This window comes from Ictidomys tridecemlineatus, chromosome 8 (assembly GCF_052094955.1).
Source record: "Ictidomys tridecemlineatus isolate mIctTri1 chromosome 8, mIctTri1.hap1, whole genome shotgun sequence".
Classification (NCBI taxonomy): domain Eukaryota; kingdom Metazoa; phylum Chordata; class Mammalia; order Rodentia; family Sciuridae; genus Ictidomys; species Ictidomys tridecemlineatus.
In genome coordinates this window covers 92,013,226-92,028,364 of record NC_135484.1, presented here as the reverse complement: position 1 = coordinate 92,028,364, position 15,139 = coordinate 92,013,226, and the positions used below count along the sequence as shown (strand labels likewise).

Genomic DNA, 15,139 nt, shown 5'->3' with positions numbered 1-15,139 from the left:
AAAGATATAGATTAATAGAAAATAATAAATATTCTAGAAATTGATCCACATTTGATCCATATATGTATCATCAATTGAATTATATCCAAGTGTTAATTATATCCAAGTGTTAATGTGATTCTATGGATAAAGGATAGATGGCCTTCTAAGCACATGGCTCAGGTACTATTGTATAACCAAGCCTTACTATTTCCCTTTCTTTTGTTGCTAGTAAAATTTATGGTTGAGTCTGGAAATAAGACTGCATGATATTTGTCAGCTAAGAAGCTAGGAATAATTTATTTGCTAAACAAGTAAGATAGTTACGGTATTTATGTTAGTATAGATTAGGAAAAAAATGAAATACTCACTGTGAGGAATATTTTATGAAGTTTGCTTAAAATTAATTAAGGATTGCCTGGAAGAATTAAGGGCCCAGTTGAGGAAAAACATATGAAATTTAGTAGAATAATCCATTTTCACGAGTGCTGAGAAAATAGACTGGGAATTAACAAATATTGGTTCAGGGTATTAACATTTGTTCCTCTAGATCCTCTTTCTGCCTTTGTCCATGCTATCCTCTAAACAATGGAGATCAACTTAAATAGCTGAACTTACCCTCCAGCAACTGATGGATTTTGCTGATATGAAACACTATGAACAAACTAAATGAAAAAGGAGAGTAAGGTTGTTTATGTAACTCTGTCTCCTTTCTATTTAATTCACCTTTAACTGACTGTGTCCCATATTTTATGTTTTTTTGTTTGTTTGTTTGTTTTTCAGGTTCTAGGTCCTGCTCTTTTCTCTGTCCCTTCAGGCTCAGTGTTGATAATGGTGATCTGCCATTGTTAATACTTCAGATCCATACTATCCCTCCCAGTTTTTTTTATTCTATCTATATATTTGTAAATAATCCCTCTGTTAATCTTTTCCCCAAAATCCAATTGGAATGTTTTATCAATTCATTGATGTGACCCTTACAAACCAGTGGATGAACACATTGGAGAAGGCCAGAAAACTACTTGTAATTTATTCATTATTGTGTCTAAATTGATTATGAAGGAATAAACCTGGAAGAAGACCAGGAGATTTGAATGAGGTCAAAACTATCAATCTTCACAATTAGAGGGAAGTGATGAAAAGTGACAAGGTTATGTTCATAGGGAAAACTTAGGGTTTTATTTCTTTGTAGTGAATTTGTGTTGTGATTATTCCCTATGGGTAACTATGGGGTGAATTGTTTGGGAGGAGAAATTTTAACTCAGCTGCATTTACTAAGAATCTCACCTGTGATAAGCAACATGTTAGGTATTCTAGGTGAGCCAAAATAGTTAAGCCACAAGCTATTGTCTTATAACAGGGAGAATACCTCATTTAAATTTGTAATTAAATTTATGAAATTATTTTTTAAAGCTTTATAAAAATATCCTGATATTGAACCCATCAATGATTTGAACTTTCACATTACTAAGTTGCTAGCCATAAATTACACACCTGAAGTGTTTTAAGTACCATTGTTTCTTCTAAAGCAGAAATGTACTACCACTACCACACATACATATATGTGATGACCATTATTATCCAAAGTACATGTATGAGGACACGAATTGGTGTGAGTATACTATGTGTACAACCAGAGATATGAAAAATTGAGCTCTGTATATGTAATAAGAGTTGTAATGCATTCCGCTGTTATATGTAAATAAAAAAAGAAAGTATACATTTCTTACTTATTATTCTTATTTTTTTAACTTTGCTGCCAAAATTTAACACTTAAAATTCCAAAAGATAGAATGTCTTTAAATTATTAATTCCCTTTTTCTAATAATTACAGTTTTTTTAAACTTTTTTCTTCAGCAACCTTTACCAATTTGTCAGTAATTACAAAGGAAGAGGACATTAGTGATTTCAAAAGTGCTTGAAAATGAGAAATTTACCTAAGAAAATTGACTTGTTAATTATTCAAAAAATTCTGAATTCAAATTCACATGAGATATTATCTCCTTCAATTTTTGTATAATGTTCTTGTTTAATAAAGGGTATTAATTTAACATATGTACAGACTAATATACAATGAAAGACTAAAAGCTTTAAAATTTAATATGGTCACTCAATGAAGTTCACTTGTTTTTTTTTCTCATTAAAAATAACCAGTCCCAAGGATAATGTTAGAAAAGTATGTTATATTGTGTTCCGTCTACAAAGAAGCTATTTCAAGAAATGAGAATAATAAAAGTTATTCCAAAACTTTGAAAGCTGTGTTGTAATGAATTGAACTAGTTCACTTTCTGATTGCTTGCCAGCAGTCTAGCCATCTCCCACAAACTTCTGTATTGATCTGGTAGCCTTTGTGGCAGTGCATAAAGAATAACCATCTGTGTTGGGTACAGCAGCAGGTGCCATCTCCATTGAACTGGCTGCTGCCCTGATCACAATGAAGCTGTTTAGAGCACCTGGTGACCATGACATGCTTTCTTTTCTTTAGAAAAGAAACTAATTTTTAAGTTTACTGAACAGAAACTGAGAAACTCACCAGAAATCATCAGTTGTTGAGTCACTGGGAAGGACTCCAGTGATGGTGAAGTAAGTGATCTCGTGATGGAAAGAATCTGACCTGCAGCAGGAGATTCTTGGTCATGCACACTAGGATGAAGTTCCCATTTTGACCATTTTGAAGAAGTCCTGATCTTTTCCTTTAAATCAGGTGTTAAGGTCAGGTGATCCACATAATATGGCCAATCTGGTCTAATTAGAGACATGGGTAAAGAGGTCTGTATTGGAAGAGGTTGAGTTGCTGTCGCCGTATAAAACCCAACACTAGGAGTTACTTCTGCAAAGTAAGATAGTGAGTCTGCATATAGTGGTTGATTGTTTTTGAGGTCATTTGAATGTGTGGTTTCTGAATACATCTTGAAAGTTACATCTGAATATTGTTGTAAGTTTAATTCAAAATCTAGAGAGGTAACACTTGTGTGAAGTTTGAACAGTTGATAAGACACTTCACCCTCTTTCATGTCCAATAAATTGTCTTGATTTAATGCTTCGGTGGGACTCATAGTTACACTGTATTTTCCTAATCTTGATAGTTTAAGAATGTCTTCTGATACTGACAGATCATCAGTAGTCAGTTTTGAAGTCAAATCAGAATACATCAAGTCTGAATACACAGTTTGGGAAGATACAATGGATAAACAAGTCTCATTTGAACATAAATTAACATCTAAATTACTTGATAGGGTAATGGATTCTTCCAAGGATGAAAATAAAATTGTTCTTTTTGCACTCTTTTTAGATGGAAACAAAGATGACAGTTCTGTGAATGCCACTGATGGTATTATTTCAGTATGAGGAGAAAACGAATGCCCAGAAGTGATAGTTTGAGTTCCCATTAGTGCATACCAGCTGGCTAATATCGCTGAGTTCATCCAGAATGTCTCATAAAATTGGGACTGTTTACTATGCAAAACCTGATCTGAGAATTCATGAGAGGATTTTATTTCAGTCATAGAACATGTTGCACATGTTTGGCTTAATTCACTTAAAGAATCAGCAGCCTGTGATTTGATGTTTGTGAGTCTCTGGTTGCTAGATTCTTCAGTAATAACCCGATATTCACTGGGAATGGGAGTTTGCGTTCTAAATTGGTAGAGAGTTGATGAGTTTAAGATGGCTACCTGTTTGGATATAATTATCTTAGCAGGAAAAATGGGAGACATTGAGGGGCTCAGAAATCTCCAGTGCTTTCTTCTTGAAATTAAGGAAACAGCTGAATATTCTTCAATATCCTCTTGAGCCCTCCTAGAGACAATTGGAGGTGCACTTGTGGAAGCAGTTGTGAGCAGGAATCCATGGGAGAGTAATGAGAGTCTGTTTAACTTAATATCAGCTCCTGGAATGCTGCTAATTACTGAACTCATTGTGGCAGCAGAAAAGGCAACAGTGTGATAGTCCTCAAATAATGAAGATGATGTGGGAAAAATAAAATCTGTCATTAAGGAAGAGATGATAAATGGGGTCCTTGATCCCTGAGGAGAAAGAAAGAATGCTTGTGTAGCTGCTGAAGTTTGGATAGGCATATGTGATGCAGATGTTTTGCCCTGGACAATTTGTGCTGGATCATGAACACCAAAATTCAGAAACTGAGAAGAGGAAACATCTGTGGAAGAAAGAAGACTCTGTTTTGCTGAAAGCTCTCTAGTGGAAATCAGTTCTTTGAGTAAGTAGCTTTCAAAAGCTATGCCAATACTTAATGCTGCCAAACCAGTGGTTGCAGGAACATCATGCTTGAAAATATCTCTGTGTTTCGGAGCTTTAGAAAGGAAAAGGCAAAAAAGAAATCAGAAAAGTGAGTTAAAAATGAATAACTTTGGATCTTTAGCAAATTGCACTGCCACCTCACACCTATTATATGCAGACAGATTTGGCTCTGTAAATCACATTTCTAATAAAAGTGTATGAAGAAGTTTAGTGACTTCACAAACTGCATAAATGCAAAGTCTGTTATTATTCACATTCAATGGGAAGGCCGAAATAGAGTAATGGTGTTACACAAAATTGCCATTCTCAATCAAATGACTCCTTTAAATTATAAAACTAAAATTCTTTATCATGGATAGTACTGATAAATATTTGAACTATTTTGTTAGAAATATTCAAAATTTTGTTTTACTTTCTAAATAGTAAAATATTTTTTACATTTGATAACACTCTATTTTTACTATATTCTTTAAAAGAATATAAATCAGGAGCTCGGGTTGTGGCTCAGAGGTAGAGCGCTCGCCTAGCACATGCAAGGCACTGAGTTCAATCCTCAGCACCACAAAAAAATAAATAAAACACAGGTATTGTGTCCAACTACAACTGAAACATTTTTTTAAAATAACATACATTTATAAACAAAAATAGAAAATGATAGTTTCTTCTTAGAATGTACAAGAGTATTCAAAGACACTTTTTCATAGACAAAAAATATCTTATTAAGGACTGTAATTCTTACTAATCATTCTGAGTAACACTTTCTATATGAAGAATGAATTTGGAATTGAACATACATTCTACATTTTATAAAATGACATCATTTGACTTACTGTTAAGTCATAGCACATAACAGGAGACTCAAGTTGTTAACATTTTTCAAAATAGAAAAATAATCACTTATTTGTTTCTGAGAGTTTTCAAATAAATTATTGAATATAAAAACTTCATATAACAATTAAGAGGACATTAAATGAAGATATAATGATATAAGTAGTACAAGGCCCTTTTCAAAAAGATTCACTGATAGTTAAAACAAATATGCTAGAATTGGAGTCCAGTTATTCACCAAAATTTACACATCAGAATAAAGATTGTTGACATTTTTTTCCAGTTACTTCCCTTCCCCAAAATGTACTTATTAGCAAAGGATATCAATATTTTCAAAACTTAAAACAGGATGTGTAACTAACAAGAATTCTAAATTTTGCACCCTTAAAAAATCTATATCTTGGAAAAAAATAAAGAATTTAGAAATAAAAACTTAGAAAACAGGTTTTCAATATAAATTTTTTCAAACTCAACTTCATATTTTAATTACTTCTACTTACCTTCATTGCCTGGATAAGTATTCATTATGGTCCATATTTTTGTAGCCCTTGTAGATGGTAAGATACTGAACAACATTTCAGAAGGAGGCACTGTATATATTTGTGTAAAAATGGTTGGAGAGATGCTTGGAGAGATGAGAGGTGAACTGGTGATGCTGCTTATTTCATCACCACAAGGAAGCGCAGTGGAGCAACTCTGCAAAAGGAATCACCATAATTAAATTAAGCTCAAAGTTTCTTTGTTCCTATGAGGAGATTTTTTTTAAAGTTTATTTTCAGGTCCATTTTTCATTTTTATACTTACATTAAATAGTGTAAATCATTCATCTTATTTTACTTAAAAAAATGAAATCTTCATAGTAAAATTTATCGATATTTCAAAATTAGTTAAATCTTTCAAATTTGTGATATACTCAATTAAATGTCTAAATTTGTTCTTAGTTCCTTTAATTTCAATTCATGATACTCCCTTATATTTGCTTTTGGGATATTTTTTCCCCTGAAAAAATTGTACTTTGGTCTTCAGTATGGATATAAAAGCAATATAATAAATTATAAACCATTTTCTCCCAAAAGTCATATTTAGTTGACAGCCAATAAGAATGTCATATTTATAAAACATAATTGAAAACATTTTTTGTGATGTTCAACTAATTTTACTTTGTACTGGCTTATAGAAGAAATTGGCTTGTATATTTTGTAAATTGTTTGACATGAATAGCCTATTTCTGTCCTATCCTTATAAAATAATTTCCATACAAAACAATTGATTGAAGCATATTACAAAGAGATATTTTATGCATGCATAAATAAATGCAAATGGATCAAGGAGATTCTCTATAAAAAGTAGAGTTAAAACAAAGTTATATTAAAAAATAGAAAAACAGTTATATTATTTGAAGCATTTTGATCTTTAAACACAAATTTTGAAATGATTTAAAAATACAATTATATGTTTATTTACCAATAATGAAGATATAGCCAATAGATTTCCCCAATTTACTGCTTTAACATTTGTCAAAGGTTGTATTTACTTTTCACAAATCTTAGGTCTTGATTTAGACATATATTCTTTTTTGCTTTGTGGTTTATATTCTGTATTCACGTTCAGCTTATAACTAAAAGTTTCTATCAAGGTCAAAGGATTCATGATGTTAGAAAATTGCATTAAAAAGTCTAACATGTAAAAAATAGTCAAGAGTGAATCTGGAAGCAATATAAGAAACAACAACAACACAAAAAAGGAATATGATTTTATACTTAATGACCAAAAGATTTATGCTTTCCTCAAGGCTAAGCTATAGCATGGAAAGACTTCATAGATTAATTAAAATACACATGAAATCAGGGTAGAGACCAGAATGTTAGAATGCATCTGTACTCGTTTACAGTGAAGATGTGGCTAGTACATGGCTCATAAATGCTTGTATTGTCCTGGTCAGATCTTTTTTCTTGAATCCTAATCAGAAGCCATTATTAACTACCATGAGGAATAGGTGATAATCAACAAGTTACCTAAGAATCTCATGTGTTTTTGACATGTATTACACCAGAACATGTAGAATTAGGTGATTCAAATGCTCAGTGGAAGGATATTTCAGTCCAGCAGACAGGAAACCATACTTTCTCCTTCCTCTATTATATGCACACATTGGTGGGCTGAGTTTCTTATCCATCATGTGCTGTTCATAAGGTTTGCTCTCAAAATTGATTTTATTTACTGAATTTCAGGCTTGATTCCAAATATCTCATTCTATTCCCTATTCCCCAAGTATTAGCAATAAGCATCTCATCAAACATATATATATATATATGTATATATATATATATATATATATATATATATATATATTTATTTATTAATAATCTTTCAAGTAGATTTTAATTGTTTGACATCTTTTCTCTCTATGTATGTATATATGCATATATCTATAAAAGTAGATATATATAAGTGTATGTATAATAAATATATATATTTATGCATGTATATGAGTGTTAGTGCATTTATTCAATGTCATTACAAATGTGGGATACAAATATTTGATGTTAATACATTTATGTATGATATATACACCTCAAAGTCTGCAAATGCAATTCATCCTAGAGACATTTCTCTATTCTTCCTTATTAAATCTCTGTTACACACTTACTATACCTATTTCTTTTTCCCTTTGGATTGTATGCATCAATTGTTCTTGTGTGTTTGTGTAATTATGAGTTTTAATACATGGTCATGAAGTCTGCCACTTTCTGATAGATTCATAAAAGTCTGTGGTGTGTGATCTTCCAGCCTCTTCCCTTATGTTGTGACATGTGAATTCATGTATTAAAGATGGCCGAGTGACAAAAAGTAGCCTTGGTGCCTAAAATATCTCACTGAACGAGAGGAGCTGAAATCAGAGATATTCATTTGGAGTTCATGTGAATGAGGAATAAATTTCTATTGTATTGATCTACTGAAGTTTTGAAGGTTGTTGTGATAGCAGTTATCATAGCCCTAATAGATCATTTGACCTTTCTGATCACATTCTCTGTTATGTATAATAAAGATAAACTGAGACAAAACTCCTCAAAATGATTGCACATTTCTTCCTGCATAGTCACTTGATTGCACATGAAGCATATAAGAATTCTAAGTATTTAGCTTTAACTCATAAACCTTTAATTTGATACTTGTTATTTCTTAACTTCATGGTTACTATAGTTTACTAATTTTGTCAATGTAATTCATTCCTTCATAAATGCACCTTGCAAACAGGTATTTAGTGCCTTATTAAAATACAATAATGAGGTGCTGATATTTATAGAGAACTAAATAGGTTTCAAGATAATGTTAGGCATTTATATAAAATGTCATAACTTAAAAATTGTCTTTCTGAATCTATATTTGAAGAAAAAATGCAGAAAATATCTTGAATCAGTGCTTTATGAAATTCTGATCACCTGCTTTCTCGTTAACCTTGGGTAGCTTTGCATGTCTTCATTTAGTACTAAGTGATGAAGTGCAAGCTATAATGATGGTTATAAGTGCTCATCAACTTATAGATGGAACTGGCCAACCGGATAGGTAATTTTTTTTTATTTTATAGCTTGATTATAGAAAAGGAATCAAAATTTGAATTAGTTTAAACAACAGCAAAATGGGCAACTAAAGAGGCAAAGGAGGAAGTGAAGTCTTAGATATGGCCAAGAACTAGATAATTCAGGCTGCTGCTTTGTTTACTTATCAGTTGTTTAAATTGGAGTTAATTCTAAGAGACCGGAAGCCATTGGAATACATAGGACAAAAAAAAAAAAAAGTGATGTAGTATGATTTACATAGTGAAAATATTTGCAGAAACATATACTGTCAAGGGATATTGGTGTGGTGGGAAGAAAGGAAGCTGGTATATCAATGAGATGCTGCTTACAATGATCTAGAAATTGGGTGAATAAACTCTGGCTGGGAGCCGAAGCAGTGCATAGTGTGAGGAAAGGTTTCATTCAGGATGTATTTGGAAGACAGAGACCATAATACTGCTGAAGGACAAGAAACATGAGGTCAGAATAAAACTTTAATGAATGATTACTAAATTTTTGTTTCAATGCATGGAATGACTAATAAAGCCATTTACTAATTGAAATATCAGTAAAGGCCAGTTATAGATTGGGGGTATATCAGGATTTCTTAATAAATTCATTAAATTTGAGAAGCTTATTAGCTCCCAGTAGTAAGTTAAAAATATGAATCTCTCCTAAGGCAGACTAATCCTTAAATCATTTCAGTGAAGTAAGAAGTATGGTTTAAAGGAAACCTGCACTATCTTATAGTCTTTTTGCTAATTCTTTGATCATCGAGATAGAAAGTCAAAGCCAAGATTCAAACCAAGCAGTGAAACGCATGGCCCATACTCATAGCCACTAAACTTTATTTTGATCTCCTGGATCATCTCCAAGTTTTTATGAACAGTTCTATTCTACACTTGATTATTATAGATAACAAAAATCAAGATAAGGAACTACTCTACTCTAGTAGTTCTACTGTAACAGTTTAACACACATAACTGACAATTAGATTTAACCATCAACAACCAGGTAAAATAGTGTTTATTATCTCAATGGATTCATATTCTAGTGAAGTATTATTTTACATTCTGTTGACATATCATTTAAAGATGTAACTGTATATCTCATTCTTATTTTCTATTAAAATGTATACAATGAAGAAACATTCCAGTGTTTGTATTTCATTTAATATCTATAATACTGTGGTTTAACCTATGTTTCTAAGAACCTAAAGGATAAATTTGTAAAGTTTTCAAACTAATTGGCAGCTTGAAATTTACAACAGTATCAAAATATGCAGTATTGCATACACATAGAAGTGCCTACCTAATTTGTGTGGGCCAGTACAGAGTGAAAACATGGAGTGTGGGCAGCCAGTCTGAATGATTAGTGTTCTCCATCCAGAGGCAGAGAGGCTCTGAATGTCATTACGTGTTGTAGTGACCTGGACATTGCCCTGGTCCCAGAAGGTTGAGGACACATCTTCAGACATAGGCATGTCTCCCCGTGGATTGAGCTAAGCTCACCTGTTCCTTTGTGATATTACCCCTTTGCCCTGTTTGGGACAGAATGTTCCATGAAAATGCCCTTTGTGTGTCCCTTTCTCTTGCTCTGCCTTTGGGTATGGCCAATCTGCTGACAGCAGACATGGCGAAGCTGGACTCAGCCCCCAGGAACCTGACCGCTTGCCTCATTTGAATATCTTCTCTTCAATAAACTGGTTCAGCACGTGCTTATTCTCTCTCTTTCTGCGGACCCTTAAGGTCAGAGGAGCCAGCTGTCACAGGACCCCAAACAAAAGGTACCTCTGTCTCTTTGGTGATTATTTCATGCAGCCCAATTCTTCTGGAGTGACCCTGAGTGTTTTAGTTCCGAGGAACGCGACAATGGAGCCCCTCATTGAAAAATGATTACGTATTTCAGCTCAATGACAAGAGAAGAGCAGACTAAGAGTCTATTTGTGTGAGTGTGAATGAGTGTGGTCATACATGCAAAGGGACACAGGAATCTTAAGGACAAAGTTTTGGTCCACTCTCAGGTCACACACCCCTGATGCTAGTCTGCTTGCTTATTAATACTACTTTGTATCATATAACACTGATCTACCACCTTGCTCTTTGAAATATTTTATTTTTCTTAAAATAAAAATGCTTTTGAAAATTAAAAGAAACATTTTCAATGATTGGTATGCTAAGTTCATGGCATAGTTTCTGCTGCAGAATTATAAAGGAAAATTCAAGCATAGGGACCAATATAAAGTAAGTCAGAAAATCAGTTTCTAAGTATAGGCTTAGTTTCCCCACCAATTACAGTTCAGGCAGCAACAAACTCTTCCCAGGAGTGCACCACAGTGAAACTTTCAATCTATGCTTATTGGAAAAATAATATTTTGTTAGGAAAGATTCTGTAAAGTTCTTTTCAAATAATCTCTACTTTTAGGCAAGTTTTACATCATTCACATCATTTTTAGTTTATAAATATTGTATAAACTTACTGCATAAAACTTTCAATTCATAAGTTATAAATCACTATCCAGTTATTAGATCAACACCAATAATTTCCATCTAGTTAGCTTACTTATCTCAAAACTTGTTCTTAGGAAAAGATGGAAAAATTATAAACTTAAATTTTATTCCCATCCTGTCTGGGATAGGTAGAACTTCAAGAATTCTTAAGATTTCCTGCCTACTCCCAAAATCAAGTCCTGCATAACACACAATTTCAAAAATACTATGGATTTTTATTCTATGACTAGGTTATAATATACTATCTAATACAGTTGGCTTTTAAAAAAGATGATTATCAGCATGGGACTAATCTATTTAAAATAAAGTTTTTCTTGCTAGTCACAGAAGAAGAAACCAAAGAGTTGAAGCACAAGAAGAATTTCCTTGCTTTTTGTCTAAAGAAAGGGAAGGGAAGATGCAAGGAATTTTGTTGGCATTTAGGAGTGAAGAGTGCCTCCAACAGACAGCCAGCAAGGGAACAGCAAGTGGAACTCACACCTAGAATCAGCCTCAAATAACTGAATTCTGGCTGGGTGAGGTGGTACATTCCCATGATGCCAATAGCTCTGGAGGCTGACGCAGGAGGATTTCAAGTTCAAGGCCAGCCTCAGCAATTTAGGGAAATCCACAGCAATTTAGCAAGACCATACATCAAACTAAAAAATAAAAAAAAAATAACTGGATATGTAGTTCAGTGGTAAAGCACCCCTGGATTCTATTCCCAGTATAAAAAATAAATAAATTTTGCAGAAAACAAATAGAACTGGAGGGAAAGATGGGGGAAGATCCCCACCACATACACACACCCAGAATCTCCAAATGAGAATCAAGTTGAGTTGACACACTGATTTCTGTCTTAGGATACAAACCATAGACACCAACCATGCCGTACCTAATATCTTATCTATAGAATTATGAGCTAATAAATGTGTATTGTTTTAAGATGCTGAATTTGTAGACATTTATTATGCATAAATAGATATGCATTGTCTCCTCAACCTCACCATACTAAGCACCAAGAAGTTGAGTTCTTTCCAGTCCCAGAGACAATACTAATTAAGCAAAACAGTGGTGAGGAATCTTATCATCAAGTTATGGTGATAAGATTTTTGTTGAAGTAAGCCATTGGCCTTTGTACCCTCAGACCATTTTTCACTATCACCCTGCTCTGCCTTGAATGATGTTATAGAAGACCTGACCCATGAAGGCAGCAAGTCCTGGGTTTCCTTATTAACTGGGTTTCTACCAGTGTGAGGCACTAGTGTCCCAGTGATGGTAGAAGGAAGGGAGAAACCAAGCATCCTTAAAACTGAAATTCTGACTTCCCCAATTAGTATTTTATCTTTTTTTCCTCTTCTGGCAGAAGATGTGGCTGCTGGCTACAAATACCTTGAACAAATGTTTCCATTGCTGCTGCTTCTCCTTCTCCTCCAGAGTCTGTCTCTCTCTCTCTCTCTCTCTCTTTCTCTCTCTCTCTCTCTCTCTCTCTCTCTCTCTCTCTCTCTCTCTCTCTCTTTATCTCTATCTCTATCTCTATCTCTTTCTCTATCTCTATCTCTATCTCTATCTCTATCTCTATCTCTATCTCTATCTCTATCTCTATCTCTACCTCATTCCTTTGGAATATTTGAAACAGCTCCTTTAAGTCTCACCTGGATCAGTAGCATATTATTCTATTTAAATCCTAGTCTGTCCACAGTATTCTTTCATAAATGTTTTAAATATCCCTTATGGACTATAGGTCCATAATTCCAAGAACTTATAAACAGTTGGAAGAACAATATAAATTTGTGAAATTTTTCTCAAAGTGGCAGTAAATTAGCTCCATGTTTTTTGGGGGCAGGGGTATAGGGTATTGAACCCACTGGTGTTTTAACACTAAAGTTACATCATCAGCCCTTTTTTAATTTTTTAAATTTTGAGGCAGGGTCTTGCTAAGTTTCTGAGGATTTCACTAAATTACCAAGACTGGCCTTAAACTTGCAATCCTCCTACCTCAGAACTCTCAAGTTACTGAGATTACAGGTGTGCGCCAGCATGATTTATTTTAAGGTTTAAAGGTGAAGCCATTATAAATGTGAGACATTCCATTCTTCACATTATTTGATAGGTGGTAGTGAGGCCTCTACTTTCTTTTTTCTCTCTCTTTTTTTTTTCTAGAACAAAAAAAGAAGGATCATGATTCAAAGCCAGCCTCAACAACTTTGGTAGGCGCTAAGTAACTCAGTGAGACCCTGTCTCTAATAAAATACAAAAAGGGGTTGGGGATGTGACTCTGGTTGAGCACCCTGAATTCAATCCCTAGTACAAAAAAAAAAGTTTGTCCAAAATTTTATTGGCTTAATATTTTTACAGAGTCAGCAAACTAAGTTATGAAACCAACAATAACAAAAATAACAAATAAAAGCAGCACAAATAATAGCAAAAATTGATAACCAGAGAAGCAGAGAAATATCAAGATTATTTTTATTAGTAAAGCAAATAAAACTTAAAACTTGGAAATATGAAAATTACTCCAGAAAAATATAATTTTTGAGGTTACTTTTGTCTTGGAGTATATATTTTTTTTTCTCATTGGATTTGGCTATTAGATCGCCAAGGTATTTATATCAGTTGGGATGCTTCTGAAAGCACAGAAGCATTGCTTTGCTAAACAGTTTTAATTTGCAAGAACAAGTTCCAGAAAACTAATGAATGTCGAGATAAATATCTTAAGGATTGTACTGAATCGGGCTATTTTTTTTTCCTAGTCTGGCCAGAGGAAGATGCAATAAGAAAGGGGATGGAAAGCACAGCTCAGGGAGAAGTCAAGGTTAATGCTAGAGACAGATGCTCAGGCAACAGATATTATTGCAGAAAGTTGTTGAGGTGAGAGGTTGAGACATTGTTTTAGACTCAAGGCCTCAAAAGCATATTTGCTAAGTATAGAGTATGTGCCAGAGTTGTCTTTCAGAATGAAAGACTGACCAGGTCATTCCCCATCTTAAAAAATCATCAATAGTTTACCATACTTCAAAGGAAAAAGCAAACCTATTTAATTGAATATATAAACCTACTGGGCATTTTTCATTACTTTTACCACGTTTTCACAAATGCTATGTTAATTCCCACTTTGAATATGTTTTTCTCCTTCCTAAAATTCCATTAGTGCCATTTATTTCTTATAAAACCTCAGTAGTCTTGGTACTCAGTTTTTTTTTTTTTTTATTCAGTCCAGCAAATCCCTGGAAATCTTCAATGGTGTCTGGTTTTTATGGTATCACCGCTGTGGTTTCATAGAATAGTGTGAAGATCTTAACCACTGTCATTATCTAGCATATTGTGATTGTTGCTTCATACATTTTACACTCCCAGTAGTCTATAGCTTTTTAATAGCAAAACCAGTCCTTCAGTGTCTAGCTCAGTGTGTGAGAAATGTTGAACTGAAATCTTCAGACAGATCCTACTGTTCTTGGTTTCCATAGAAATTTACAGCAGACCTACAGAATAAGCTTGTAGATAGAGCTCAGTGGGCCCATAAATCAAGAATCAAATTTAAACTGCTAATAAAAGATACAATCATATAATAACTGTGCATATGAAAATGAGTTATCCATACAAAATATTCAGGAACACGTGCACATAAATAATATATTTTAGTATGAGTATAATAAAGATATTTATTTTTCCCCATTTTTTGGACTTATCTCTTGGATAGTGGATTGGATTAATATTCCCTCCATGATAAATGTACTCTGTATACTTTTATGGTTTCCTGACATATAAAAAGAGAACTAAAAGTCCCAGTAAAAATGAAACAACTTTATAGAAATCAGAATTGACTATTTGTCAATAAATATTACTTTGATGGAAAATACATATTAGTAGTTTACATCTAAATTAAAAGAGGATAAGATTATATCCATTTATTATTTAAATTTTCTGCAGTGATTAAATTCAAGCACATACAAATTATTCTTGGTCTCCGTAACCCTAATAAAAGACCCAAAATAACTGATCTTCTTATAATTGTCTTTTTTTAAC

General features: G+C 33.3%; 1 protein-coding gene across 3 annotated transcripts in view; it reads right to left on the bottom strand.

Annotated features, from left to right (window-relative positions):
* The window catches only part of Eys (EGF-like photoreceptor maintenance factor), a 1,135,848-nt gene that overhangs the window by 756,910 nt on the left and 363,799 nt on the right, over positions 1–15,139 (bottom strand). For all 3 annotated transcript variants that reach the window (XM_078019814.1, XM_078019816.1, XM_078019815.1), the window contains exons 13-14: positions 5,565–5,760; positions 2,513–4,288 (exon numbers count right to left, since the gene is read on the bottom strand). In XM_078019814.1, coding sequence (XP_077875940.1) covers positions 2,513–4,288; positions 5,565–5,760 — 1,972 coding nt within the window. The remainder of the gene's footprint in view (positions 1–2,512; positions 4,289–5,564; positions 5,761–15,139) is intronic.